Here is a 13,032-nt window from a genome sequence, read left to right as displayed (position 1 = left end):
TCGCCCCCCGTCCCAGCACCTCACAGCACCCCGGGGCCGCCGGCGCGGCTCGGTGCCATTTAGCCAGCACCCCGCACCGAGCGGCCGGCGGCCCCCCAGCACCTTTCACAGTTAGAGAAGAGACGGCGAACGGGCCGGAGACCCTCCGTGAGCCTCCCCCGCGCCGTAGCACCAGCCCCTGCCCTGGCCGGAGCCCCTCCGGCTCCAGCGCCGGGCACCGGATCCAGCTGCCGCAGCGGGTGCCGAGCCGGCCCCACCGACCCGCCGCGGCACCCGCAGCTGCCAGACAAGTAGCACCATCCACCGCAATGCCAGCACCTGCCTGCACCCTGCCTGCACCCTGCCTGCCTGCACGCACCATGGCTCCTCTCCGCACCGCCAACGCCGCCACCGCTCGCCCTGCTGCCCTCGGCACCGACACCGCTGCTCCCGCGCCCACCGGGCACTCGTCACCCCAGGACAGGGGCCACCCCCAGCACGGGGCACCACCAGGACACACTCCAAGACCACGCTCAGACAGAGAAGCGATGCTCCACAAGGCGACGCCGCGGGCAGCACCGGGGTCCCCATCCCGCCTCGCCGGGACATCGCTCTCATGCCGACCCCGCGGATGTAGCACCAGGGTGCGGGGACCCGCCGCCGTCCCCCTGTCCCGTGTCAGAAGCGCCCCAAGCCACGCTCCGGCACTGCTCCGTCCCGCGCTCCGCTCCCTGCCTGCCGCAGCCCTGCTGGCGCGGCACCGCCAACAGCTTTCGGCAAAGAGCCCCGATTCACAGCACCCGTGTCCCCCCCAGCAGGCAGCACCCGCAGGCAGGAGCAGGCAGGAGCATCCCGCTGCTGCTACCGCCGGGTCGGGGAAGGAGGGGGGGGACACAACCAGCACCGACCTGGCCGGGGACGCCACGTACGCAGAAGAGCACCAGTACGTTTGTGCGCGGCGCGGGCAGGACGGGCGGCGCGGGCAGGGCTGGGCAGGGCAGGGCGGGCAAGCGACGCCGCTTTCCGAGGGAGGCGCTTCCTTTTTTTTTTGTGTTTTTTTTTTTTTTTGTATATATATCTTTTTTTTTTTTTTTTTTTTAGGACAGAAAAAGGTTATTGCATGACTCGGGATGGAGCCGCTTCCTGCCCGGCCGCTGCCCCCGGCCCCCTCCCGCGCCGCTCGCTCGGAAAGGCCCGGCACGTAAGGCAACATGGAAGCTGATGTCTCGACTCACCCCGCTGTTTAAAAGCACCATTATGAAGTCAGGTTGTACAGTAGTAACAGTACCTTTTATATATATATATATCTATATCTCATATCTATCATATATATATAAACTGTAAACAAGAGGTAACAGCGGCTTCTAGAATTTGCTTTCTTCAAGGTTTCCTGTGTGGTAGGCACCCAAAATACTGTAGAAAAGGTGTGTGTTGTGGTTGTGTGTGTTCTCGGCTTCCCTGCCAGTTGGGTCGGCTCCATATCACCAGTGAACGGTGCTGGTGGAAAAAAGAGTGAGGCTCAAGTCGCTGGGCGTTCGCGGAGCCGGCCGAGCGCCTTTCCCTGCCGCTTTCGCGCTCTCCCCCCCCCCCGAACCTCCTTACAAAGCTCGCCGGGCCGGCGGCCGGGGCGGCGAGCTCGGCGCGAGCTCGGCGCGCGCTCGGCGCAAGACAGAGCGAGCGGGTTTTTCTCCTTCGCCTCCGCTCTCTCCCGGCTGGGGTTTTCCCCGCCGCCCGTTTCCCCTCCTCCGAGAGCGGAGCTGGCGACGGCAGTCTCGTCTCGCCCGCTGCTCCGAGAAGCAGAAACCAAACCAACAGAAAAACCCAGCCAGAAAAGAGCGGAAAATTAAAAGTTTACCCAAAAAAAAATAAAAATATGGTTTTGGTTTTTTTTGTTTGTTTCTCTTTTTTTTTTCGTTTCCTTTTTGTGTTTTTGTCGTTTTCGTTGGTTTTTTTTGTGGTTTTTTTTTTTTTTTTTAAATAGGCTAAAAGCTGAACATTGGAAATTCAGGAGAGGACACCGAACCCTTTCGCTCGGGGAGACATGTGCCGGGTTCCCGTCGGGCTGCGAAATCCCGTCTTCTGGGTGCTGACTCTTCTCTCATTCCGTGTTTTCACTTGGCATCGATGGTTTTGTTTCTGACTCGCTCCGTGTCACCAGTTCCTGTCTGTCTCTCTTAAACGCAGGCAAAGTATTCCTTCAGGGGCGCAAAGAGGTGGCGGATCACCGGCACGCTCCAGGATCTGCCGAGCAGTCTCTGCCGGGCCAGGCGGCTCATGTTGGACACGTCTGTGTAATGCACCGGGAAGCCGAAGACCCTGCGGGGACACGGGGGGACACAACGGGGAGCGGGGTCAGGGGGGTGCCATCCCCAAGGGACGCGGGGTTCCCCCCCACCCCAGCGTGATGCGCAGCCCCGTGGCGAGCCCTGGGCTGGCCGCGGTACCTCTCCATCTCCGTGCACCACAGGATGTCCTCCTTCTCGTTCATGAAGACGGGGAAATGCTGGTCCTTGCCCTGCTTGATGGAGTTGGAGCGAGTGGTGATGGTTCGCACTTTGCTGAACTGCAAGAGGCAGAGGCTTGTCACGCTGCGGGGGGACACACACGGAGCCCCCGGCCACGGGCAGGCAGGGCGGGGGGACTCCAATCACAGAATTGTAGGGGTTGGAAGGGACCTCTGGAGATCATCCAGTCCTGGGTGATCCAGGCTGGAGAGGACGGTATCCAGCTGGGGTCTGAATACCTCCAGACTCCCACCTCGGGGTGACGGTGCCACCGCCGCATCCCCCCCCTCCACCCTGGCAGGACCCCTCCCCTGCAGCCCAAGGGGTCCAGGACACCAGGGACGGGCACAGGACCCCACCGCCCCCTTGTCCATGTTGTCCCCACCGGTGCCACGCCGCGGGCCGGAGCTGACCTTGGCTATCCTGCCGTGTTCCAGGCACTCCTGCAGCTCCAGCTTATCGTTGACTGTGGACGCGAGTGGCCTGGGGGCAGAGAGATGGGAAGGTGGGCACAGGAGGCAGCGCCACGTCCCCATGCCAGCACCCACATGGGTGCAGGGCAGCTCTGCTGGCTGGTGGGGGGCACTGGGTGGCCAAGGCTGTTTTGAGGGGACAGCATCAGAAGAAGCCGATCCCCACAGGAGCCCACCTGTGGCCACCAGCCACGTGCCACCATGGCCCTTGTTGGGGAGGGACGCTTCCACGCCACCCCACCAGCACGAGGGAGCAAGGACAGGACCAGCCCCCTCTGTGGGGGCCATCACTTTTGGGGTGTGCTGTCACCCAGTGTCACTTTGCCCAGCACTGAGCGGGGCCAGGGGACCCCCAGAGCCATGTCTGGGCTGGGGGAGGACCCAGGGGTCTGGCCCTTTCCGCAGCCCCCGCCCTCCCTCCCGGTGCTGGACCAGGGGCTGGATGACCGGCGGGTGGTGAGCGGCATGGCCCCGGTGTGCTGTCACCAACCTGTTCATCCCGGGAAGGTTCCCCCAGAAGTACCGTGCCCGGTGTGCTGCAGACACTTCTTTGGCATCAATCATGACGGGGTTGGACTGTGAGAAGGGCGAGAGGTGAGAAGTCAGCGGGGCTCGGCTGCCGGCGGCGGGGGCAGGACCCTCAGCGACCGCCCGGCACTCACCTCCAGGAAGCGCGAGATGTCCCTCTTGTCGCTCACCCCCATGGCCACCACGTTCTCGAAGAGCCAGAAGAAGGGCCGGTCGTCGCCCTCCTTGGGCCGGGCTTCATGGAGCAGGCGGTAAAACTCGAAGAAGAGCCGGCCGGTGCCCTCTGGGCAGGAGAGAGCAAGAAGGGCTGGTGTCAGCGGTGGGGGGCCAGTGTTGGGGGCCAGCCCCAGCCCAGCAAGGAGACACCTACCATAGAGCCCCTTCCTGGCCGGGTTGACGATGGAGAGGTCGTTGCAGGGGCTCCCCCCAATCACCAGGTCGAAGGGCCCCCACTCCTGTATCTGCAAGAGGGAGAGCCCTTGGTAAGCCGGGCGCTGCCGACGGTTCGGGGGACACCGCACCGGCCGGGGGGACGCCTGGACACACGGAGGGGTGGAAGGTGGCTGAGCTCCCCGGCGGGATGGTGAGGCCATGCTGGTGAAGGCCATTGCATGGGGAGATGCAGGACAAGGGACTGAACCAATCTTGGGGACACCGGGGCGCTTTGGGAGGACCCGCTGCCTGCAGGGAGGGGGGGGACATGGGGGAGGGGCGGGCGGGCAGGACGTACGTGTTTCTGGGTGACATTTCGGACGTCCCCGACGTACATGATCTTGCCCTGGTGCCTCACCATGCCCACGGTGATGGAGTCCTCGCACACCTCGGAGGCGATGTAGCGGTCCACCTGGATGCCCAGGTCCTTCAGCACCAGCAGGCCTGCGGGGAGCGGGGCTGGGGTGGGCGGTGCACGGACCATGGCCCCCCCGGACCCGTCACCACCACCGTCCCCCTCCCCTGCACCCCACCAAGCGCAGAACCCCCAGGGCAGAGGAGATGGCGGGGGCTGCCCATGGGAATATCCGACCCGGGGGTCCCGCAGGTGGCACAGGTCTGTGCACCCGCCGCTTACACCCCGGTGGGTGCGGGACGCCCCTGCCCCGAGGCCGGACAGTTGTGGTGTCCCACTCCCTTCTTCCCCCCTGCTGGTCCCAAGGAGGGTCCCTGCAGGGGCTGCTGAGCCGGGGACCCCAACCCACCTGTGGCGATGCCATCGAAGAGCGAGAGCACCCGGATGGGCTTCCTCTTCTCGGCCGGCACCGGCGGATACACCTTGGGTGGGTCCTGAAAGCAATGGGTGGGTGTCAGGCGGGGAGGGGGGACATGGCGGGCAGCAGGGAGGGGGGACGTGGCGGGCAGGGGGGAGCCCGGCTGTGGGGTCCTGTCGCAGGGTCACTCACAAACTCCTGGTCGTGGTTGTTGGCGAAGAACATCTGGAGGCGCGAGGGCCAGTCCTCCCGCCGCCGCAGCAGCCCGTAGACGCCCTTATGGCCGCACATGTAGCAGTTCCAGGGGTCCTCCTTGATGGCCGCCTGGGCCGCCCCCGGGCCCACCAGCAGGTCCACACACTCCACGCAGAAGCACCTGGCAGAGCCAGGAGCCAGCGTCAGCGGCGGGGCTGGGGACGGTGCCCCTGGCATGGCCACGCTGTCTCAGCCGGCTGCGGCCGTGCCCCTCGGAGGCCCGTGGCAGGGGGGCACATCGGGACCGGCAGCGCCACACCAGGACCCAATGCACTGCCCAAACCTCTGCCTGCCCCAGGCAAAGACCTGCAGCTGGAACCTGCGGCATCGCCAAAACCTCCCAGCCCCACACCAGGACTGGGGCACAACCAAAACCTCCCAGCCCCATGCCAAGACTGGGGCATCACCAACCCCCCCCCAAATGGAACGGTGGTACCACCAAAACCTTCACAGACCCCACACAAGGACTGTGGCATCACCAAAACGTCCCAGCCGCAAATCTGGCCTGGCATTCACCAGATTCCGATGCCAGGACTGGGCCACCACCAAAACCTTCCCAGCCTAATGCCAAGACTGGGGCATAGAACCACAGAACCACAGAATCCCCTGGGTTGGAAGGGACCCTTCAGACCATTGAGTCCAACCATTGACCACACTGCCACGTCCCTCAGCACCACGTCTGCCCGGCTTTTCAATCCCTCCAGGGATGGCGACTCCACCACTGCCCTGGGCAGCCTCTTCCAATGCTTCACAACCCTTTCCAGGAGGAAATTGTTCCCAATATCCATCCTAAACCTCCCCTGGCGCAGCTTGAGGCCGTTTCCTCTTGTGCCGTGGCCTGTTCCCTGGGAGAAGAGCCCGACCCCCCCTGGCTACCCCCTCCTTTCAGGGAGCTGTAGAGAGCGAGAAGGTCTCCCCTCAGCCCCCTCTTCTCCAGGCTGAACACCCCCAGCTCCCTCAGCCGCTCCTCACCAGACTTGTGCTCCAGACCCCTCACCAGCTCCGTTGCCCTTCTCTGGACACGCTCCGGCCCCTCAAGGTCTTTCTTGGCGTGAGGGGCCCAAACCTGGACACAGCCCTCGAGGTGGGGCCTCCCCAGTGCCCAGTCCAGGGGGATGGTCACTGCCCCACTCCTGCTGGCCACACTGGTGCTGACACAGGCCAGGATGGTGGTGGCCTCCTTGGCCACCTGGGCACACTGCTGGCTCATACTCAGCCGCTGTCGACCAACGCCCCCAGGTCCTCATCCGCCGGGCAGCTCTCCAGCCTCTCTGCCCCAGCCTGGAGTGTCCATGGGGTTGGCGTGACCCAAGGGCAGGACCCGGCACTTGGCCTTGTTGAACCTCACACCATTGCCCCTGGGCCATCCATCCAGCCTGTCCAGATCCCTCCGTAGAGGCTTCCTACCCTCCAGCAGACCGACACTCCCGCCCAACTTGGTGTCCTCTGCAAACTGACTGAGGGTGCACCCGATCCCCTCCTCCAGGTCGTCGATAAAGACATTAAACAGAACTGGCCCCGACACCGAGCCCTGGGGAACACCGCTGTGACCGGCCACCAACTGGACTGAACTCCATTCACCACCGCTCTCTGGGCCGGGCCGGCCAGACAGCTTTTCACCCAGCGAAGGGTACGCCCATCCAAGCCACGGGCAGCCAGTTTCTCCAGGAGAATGCTGTGGGAAACTGTGCCAAAGGCTTTACTGAAGTCTAGGTAGACAACATCCACAGCCTGTCCCTCGTCCACCAAGCCGGTCACTTTGCCACAGAAGGAGATGAGGTTGGTCAAACAGGACCTGCCTTCCACGAACCCCTGCTGACGGGGCCCGGTGGCCTGGCTGTCCTTCATGTGCTGCATAATGGCACTCAGGATGATCTGTTCCGTGACCTTCCCGGGCACTGAGGTCAGGCATCGCCAAAACCTCCCAGCCCCATGCCAAGACTGGGGCATCACCAACCCCCCTCAAACGGAACGGTGGTACCACCAAAACCTTCCCAGCCCCACACCACGACTGTGACATCACCAAAACGTCTCAGCCCCACACCAGGGCTGGCATCACCAAATTCCAGGGCCAGGACTGAGGCGCCACCAAAACCTTCCCAGCCCCTTGCTGGGACTGGGGCATTGCCAAAACCTCCCCCTGGTCCCACATCAGGACCAAGGCATCACCAAAACCTCCCAGTCCCATACCAAGACTGTGGCATCACCAAAATATCCTAGCCCCACACCAGGACTGGCATCGCCAAAACCTCCTCAGACCCATGCTGAACTGCAGCACCACCAAAACCTCCCCAGCCCCACGCCTGAACCATGGCACCACCAAAACCTCCCCAGTCCCATACCTGGACTGTGGCATCACCAAAACCTCCCCCAGCCTCATGCCACGACTGTGGCATCACCAAAACCTTCCCAGCCCCACAGCAGGACTGGGCCATCACCAAAATCCCTCCAGCCTCATGTCAAGGGCAGGGTGAATCACCAAGACCCCACAACAGAATTGTGGTACCACCGAAACCTCCCCAGCCCCACGCAAGGATTGTGGCATCACCAAAATCTCCCAGCCCCACGCCAGGACCACGGAACCACCAAAACCTCCGCAGCCCCACACTGGGATGGCAGCATCACCGAAACCTCCCCAGCCCCAGCCCAGGACCATGGCACCACCAAAACCTCCCCAGCCCCACACTGGGCCGGCGGCCCCGGACCTGCAGCAGTTGTTGTTGCCGCACATGAGCACCTCGCGGCCACCACAGCAGATGGTGCAGTAGGACTGGTAGCCGTCGTCGTCGTACTGGTACGCGCACTCCAAGAAGCAGTTCTGGGGGAGAAGGAGAGTCAAGGCGTGAGTGTGGCACAGCCCGAGCCCTGTGCTGGGGATGCCAGGACGCTGCCACGAGGCCGATGGGGCGGCTCCTGGCAGAGGGGTCTGGCAGACAGACCCCTGGGACAGGGCGTGTGGGGGGAGCCGGCCGTGCCCGCCTGGTGCCGGGGCTGCCTGCACTGTGCCGTACCTTGCAGTTTTGGCACATTCCTCCGATAAATAGAGGGTGCTCCAGGGTCACGTTGAGGCTCCCACAGGAGATGCAGATGTCTGGGGTGTAGGAGGGGAGATGTTACCCCCAGGCTCTGCCACCCCCCCGGCACCCCACACCGGGGCGAGCCCAGCATGTGGGGAGCAGCCCGACCCCGAGCCACATCCTGCTGCTGCCCCCAGCAAACGCTCACCCCCCGTGTCTGGGTCACACCAGCTTCACCCCCTGAACTGGGGAGTGGCAGAGCCCCCTGCAAGCCCCAAGTTGCCGACACCACCGGGACAGCCACTGCGGTGTGATGTGAGCAACCCTGGGGACAGCGGGGCAGGGCTCCCACCGCCTCCCTGTCCCCATCCCTTCCATCAACAGCCCCCCCTCAGCCCTGCCTTGCTCCATCCCCAGCCTCAGCCCTCCCTGTGCTGGTATCCCCCGTCCCGGGGAGTGTCCCGGGGTCCCTGCCGCCATCCAGGACAGCACACCATCAAAGCCCCTGCTGCCAGCCAGGCTGAAGGATGGGACAAACCTATCCCTCAGCTCCTTAGACACCCCCCACCCCTCTGAGCCCCCTCTGCCTCCTGGCTCTGCAGCCAGAATTGGTGCCCAGCTGGGGAGGAACCCCGTCCCCGGGAGCAGGACGTGTCCCAGCCCCACACTCACCTTCGATGTTCCTGCATTTCTGCCGGACCTCGTAAACGAGCCGCTCTGGGGAGGGACAGGAGTGTCAGAGTGGAGGGGTCCTGCCCGGTGCCAGCCCTGCCCCAGCCAGGTCCCCTCTGCGCAGCCCCCAGAGGGAGACAAATGGAGGGGACCCCCGGGAGGGAATGTCCCCAGTGGACAAGGGAACCAGGCATGGAGCAGCTTTCACCCCACAGCCCCGCCATGAGCATGGCCCTCCCAGCACTGGGTCCCTGGCACGGCCACGGCCAAGCAAAGCCCCGTGGAGAGGGGGGTGGGTGCGGGGGCATCCCTGACCCCCCCGGGCAGTACCTCGGGTGCGCTCGTCGATGATCTCCTTGACCTTGGGCTTCTCTGTTGTGCTTTTCCTGGGTTTTTTGGCGGGTGGGGGCGGTGCGTAGGCAGCTGCTTCTGGCTCTACCCACATCTCCGTGTAAACTTCTTTGTAGGGGTTTCGCTCCTCTGAAATGGGTGTGTGGGGTCCCATCAATGGGGGTCCCATCAACAGGATTCCCATCAATGGCCCTGTGTCCCGCAGGGGGATCTGTCTGCCCCCCGGGACCTCCAGCCCCACGGAGCTTCCTCTGCCAAAGCTTGCGCCGGCCTGGTGGCCAAGGGTCCCGGGGGACATTTGCCAGGGCCACCAAGCAGGTCCCTGTGACTCCCCCCGACTCACCTTCGGGGGGCTCTAGGCCCTTGGGGCCGGAGGGCTGGAAGCCGCCCAGGGCCCACTCGATCATCTGCTTGTTCTGGATCTCCACCACCTTGGAGGTGTCGGTCTCGTCGTTCTCGGGGCACGCCGGGAAGATCTTCCCTGCTCTGCTGCTCGCCACCTGCCAGGGCAGCCCCAGCCCTGGCCGTCACCCACCTGCCGAGGAGGTCCCCAGCGCCAGGCCCCCCCCCCAGCTGCTCCAGACACTGCCCACATTGCCCAACCGGGCAGCCCCCTACCCCCAAGGGACGTACATGGTCATACACACCCCCGTCGTCCCACAAGAAACCCCCAACACCTCTCAGCACTGCCAAGAGCCCCCCAGAGAGCCAGGACCCCCCCCAGCATCACCCCCCAGCGACCTCAGCAACTCTGCAGAGACCCCAACCTGTCCCCCAGCTTCCCAACAGACCTCCAGACACCCTTGGCTGGGACAAGAGCCCCCCAGAATCTCTCTAGGGAGTCCTCTAGATCCCCCCCACCCTTTTAAGAGACATCCTGTGCCCCCCTGGATGTTGCTGGGCGCAGGAGGTGAGGGAGGGACAGATCCTGGCAGGGCGGAGGGGCAGCTGCCTGCTCCCATGGATCCTGCCTGGGGCTGGCCACCGATGTCCCCCCAAAACATGCCGGTGCGGGGGGGCCGGTGCCACCCTGCAGCTGCGGGCACTCACCTGCAGCACCTCATAGATGGCTTTGCGGTACATGGGCTGCTTGTTGTAGGTGGCCTGGTGGAAGGCGCTGGCGAAGGAGCTGAGTGGCAGGAGCTTCTCCACGCAGACCTGGGGGACAGAGGGGACGTGGCTGTGAGCTGGGGGGATGTCTGGGGACAGGGGGGAGTACGGCCGGACCCCCACCCCACGGGTGCCACTTACCACCGAGAACTTGCCGTCTCCGAACCACATCACCCAGCGGGTGCCCTCGGCCGCCCGGCTCCGGCCCGTCATCCACCAGGAGACGATGCGCCCAGGCCACCAGGAGAAGCCGCGCAGCTTTCCCCACACCAGCTCACCAATGCCGAAACCCCGGCCGTCCTGTGCCGGGAGAGGGGACAAGGGGGTGTCAGGGTGCCCGCAGGCAGGTGGCCCTGGGGTCAGCAGCCCTGCAAACCCCCCCCGTTCCCCATCCAGCTCTTGCCCTCACCTCGTACTCGGGCTCGTCGTCGGCTGACTTGGAGGTGTTCTTGTCGACGGCGTCGGCCACCACAGGCTCAGGCGTGGTGGCCACGTTGGGCGAGGCGGGGTCGGTGGGCTGCTGCGAGGCGGGGGGGCTGGCCTCCTCCTCCTTCTGGGGCTCGGCCCGCGGCGTCTCCTCCACCACGTTCATCACGGCGATCACCTTCGCCTTCTTCTCCGCCTGGGGGGGGTGACACACACACACACCGGTCATGGCTGCACCCCAAGAGGTAGCCACGGTGCTGCTGGCGGGGGGTGGCACCACCCAGACCCTGCCATGGCCCTGGCAGCCCCCCAGGGCAGCCCCCCCCCCGGCAGTGGGTGCTATTGCACAGCCTCCCCGGGTAGCGTGGACACCCCTCCTCCAAGGGCAGCTTGGGCGTCTCCCCTTCGCCCCCGTGCCTCAGTTTCCCTCTGTAGTCGGCAGCGGGTGGCTCAGGGAGCACCTGCAAAGCTGCTGGGAGGTGGGGAGATGGCGGCCCCCCCACAGGGGGCTGTCCCTGGATGTCCCCCCCGCCTCCCAGCCTGGCTCCCCCAGGACACAGCCTGGCCCCAGCGATACCAGAGCAACCACGGCTCCAGCCCCGCACATCATGTCACATCCCCCCCCCCCGGCCCCCAGCACCCCAACCTCGCTGCCCGCCCGGGGTCCCCGTCCCCGACCCCCCCGCACCCCTCCTGCCTCTTCCAAAGCATAAAGCCCTGCACCCCCAACCCCCAGGGCTGGTCCCCTGGGGAGGCCTGACCCCCCCCCCGGCCCCTCAGCCCTGTCCCCTGGGGGATCCTTCCCCGCCCCCCCCCCGCCTCTGTCCCGGGACATCCCCCCGGGACACCCCGCGCCCCCGTGTCACCCTCTCCGGGTGTCCCGGTGCCCCCTATCCCGGGCACCCCCAGCCCCGCGGGCCTCCCCGGCCCGGGCACCCGCTGTCACCGGGACAAGCGTGTTGGACGGCCATGGCCGGGCCGGGCCGAACCGAGCCGAGCCGAGCCGAGCCGAACTAAGTCGAACTCAGCCGAGCCCAAACGAACTGAGCCGAACTGACGCGAGCCGAGCCGAACCCAAACGAACTGAACCGAACGCCACCGAACTGAAACGAGCCCATATGCACTGAGCCGAGCCGAGCCGAACTAAGCCGAACCCAAACGAACTGAGCCGAACCCTACCGAACTAAGCCGAACCCAGACGAACTGAGCCGAACCCAGAAGAACTGAGCAGAGCCGCCCTCCCCTTGGTGGCCACCTACCCATGCGGGCTGGGCGCCGCGACGGGCCGGTCCGAACTGAGCCGAGTTGCCGAGACCGGCCGAGCCGAGCCGAGCCGGGCCGAACTGAGCCGAGTGGAGCCGAACCCAGCCGAGTCGAACCGAGTCGGTCCGGGTCCGTGCCGAACTGAGCCGATCCGATCCGAGGGGTCGGGTCCGGTCCGTCGGTCGGGGCCAGGCCCGTCGGTTCTTTGTCTGGGATCCCGGGTCACATGGTGCCTCCCGGCCCGGCTGGTTGGCTGGGCGGGGAGGGGCCGCGCGGCGACGGGGGGGGACACACCGGATCCCCCCCCCCGCCACCTCCTTCCCGGCGCCTCGAACCGGACCGGCAACCCGGGTCGGCAACTCGCCTCGGCAACCAGTCGGGTCGTCGCAGCTCGGCCCGGCCCGGCTCGGCAACTCGGGTCGGTCCGGCCTCTCTCGGGTCGGTCCGGGTCGGTAACTCGGCTGAGTTCGGCTCCACTCGGCTCAGTCCGGCTCCGCTCGGGTCGGGCCGGCTCGGCTCCTTTCGGCTGCGTTCGGCTCTGCTCGACTCGGCTGGGTTCGACTCAGTTCGGCTCCGCTGGGCTCGGCTAAGTTCGGATAGGCTCAGCTCGGCTACCCCGGTTCGGCTCCTCTCGGCCCCGTTCGGCTCAGTTCGGCCCCGCTCGGTAGGGGCCGGCTCTCACCGTGGCCCGTGGCCCGGTCCCGCTCGTCTCGGCTCCGGTGTCCCCGCGGCCCCTTCCTCCCGGTCCTCACCGGCCCGCGATCCGGGCTGGGCCGGGCCCTCCCGCCGCCTTTTGTCCCCCCGGGCCGCGGCCCCCCCGGCCTTTGTGCAGCGGAGCGGGACTGGGGGATGGTGTGGGGGGGGGCGGCGGCGCCCCGGGGGGCCGCGCCCGGCACGGCAGGAATCCGCCCCGGGGCCCGGGCCCCCACCTCCTGGCGGCCGGCTCCCCCGTGCACACGGGTCCGGCTGGCACCCACCCCTGCACCAGTTCAGCCCAGTACGGACACTGGTCAGGGACCACATCACGCAGTTCAGCCCAGTGTGGATGCTGCTCTGGGGCCACGTCACCCAGTTCAGCCCAGTACGGACGCAGGTTTGGGGCCACATCACCAGTTCAGCCCAGTATAGGCACTGGTCAGGGACCACATCATCCAGTATGGCCCAGTATGGACACTGGTTTATGACCACATCACCCAGCTCAGACCACTATGGACACTGGTCTGGGACCATGTCACCCAGTTTGACCCAG

General features: G+C 65.8%; 1 protein-coding gene across 7 annotated transcripts in view; it reads right to left on the bottom strand.

Moving 5' to 3' along the window:
* Positions 1 to 1,906: 1,906 nt before the first annotated feature.
* Positions 1,907 to 13,032, bottom strand: part of DNMT3A (DNA methyltransferase 3 alpha) — a 49,697-nt gene continuing 38,571 nt past the window's right edge. For 5 of the 7 annotated variants that reach the window (XM_054196226.1, XM_054196228.1, XM_054196230.1 and 2 more), the window contains 16 exons: positions 10,504 to 10,716; positions 10,236 to 10,394; positions 10,035 to 10,142; positions 9,328 to 9,484; positions 8,964 to 9,113; positions 8,634 to 8,678; positions 7,956 to 8,035; positions 7,650 to 7,762; positions 4,882 to 5,065; positions 4,681 to 4,765; positions 4,215 to 4,360; positions 3,619 to 3,945; positions 3,447 to 3,532; positions 2,897 to 2,966; positions 2,424 to 2,542; positions 1,907 to 2,295 (listed from right to left, as the gene is read on the bottom strand). In XM_054196226.1, coding sequence (XP_054052201.1) covers positions 2,154 to 2,295; positions 2,424 to 2,542; positions 2,897 to 2,966; positions 3,447 to 3,532; positions 3,619 to 3,945; positions 4,215 to 4,360; positions 4,681 to 4,765; positions 4,882 to 5,065; positions 7,650 to 7,762; positions 7,956 to 8,035; positions 8,634 to 8,678; positions 8,964 to 9,113; positions 9,328 to 9,484; positions 10,035 to 10,142; positions 10,236 to 10,394; positions 10,504 to 10,716 — 2,184 coding nt within the window. In that variant the 3' untranslated portion in view covers positions 1,907 to 2,153. The remainder of the gene's footprint in view (positions 2,296 to 2,423; positions 2,543 to 2,896; positions 2,967 to 3,446; positions 3,533 to 3,618; positions 3,946 to 4,214; positions 4,361 to 4,680; positions 4,766 to 4,881; positions 5,066 to 7,649; positions 7,763 to 7,955; positions 8,036 to 8,633; positions 8,679 to 8,963; positions 9,114 to 9,327; positions 9,485 to 10,034; positions 10,143 to 10,235; positions 10,395 to 10,503; positions 10,717 to 13,032) is intronic. The other 2 variants (XM_054196229.1, XM_054196231.1) reach the window with 1 other exon arrangement.

The sequence above is a fragment of the Rissa tridactyla genome, chromosome 3 (genome assembly GCF_028500815.1).
Source record: "Rissa tridactyla isolate bRisTri1 chromosome 3, bRisTri1.patW.cur.20221130, whole genome shotgun sequence".
Classification (NCBI taxonomy): Eukaryota; Metazoa; Chordata; class Aves; order Charadriiformes; family Laridae; genus Rissa; species Rissa tridactyla.
Note: the sequence above shows the minus strand (reverse complement) of the source record. Positions and strands in the feature narration are given on the sequence as shown.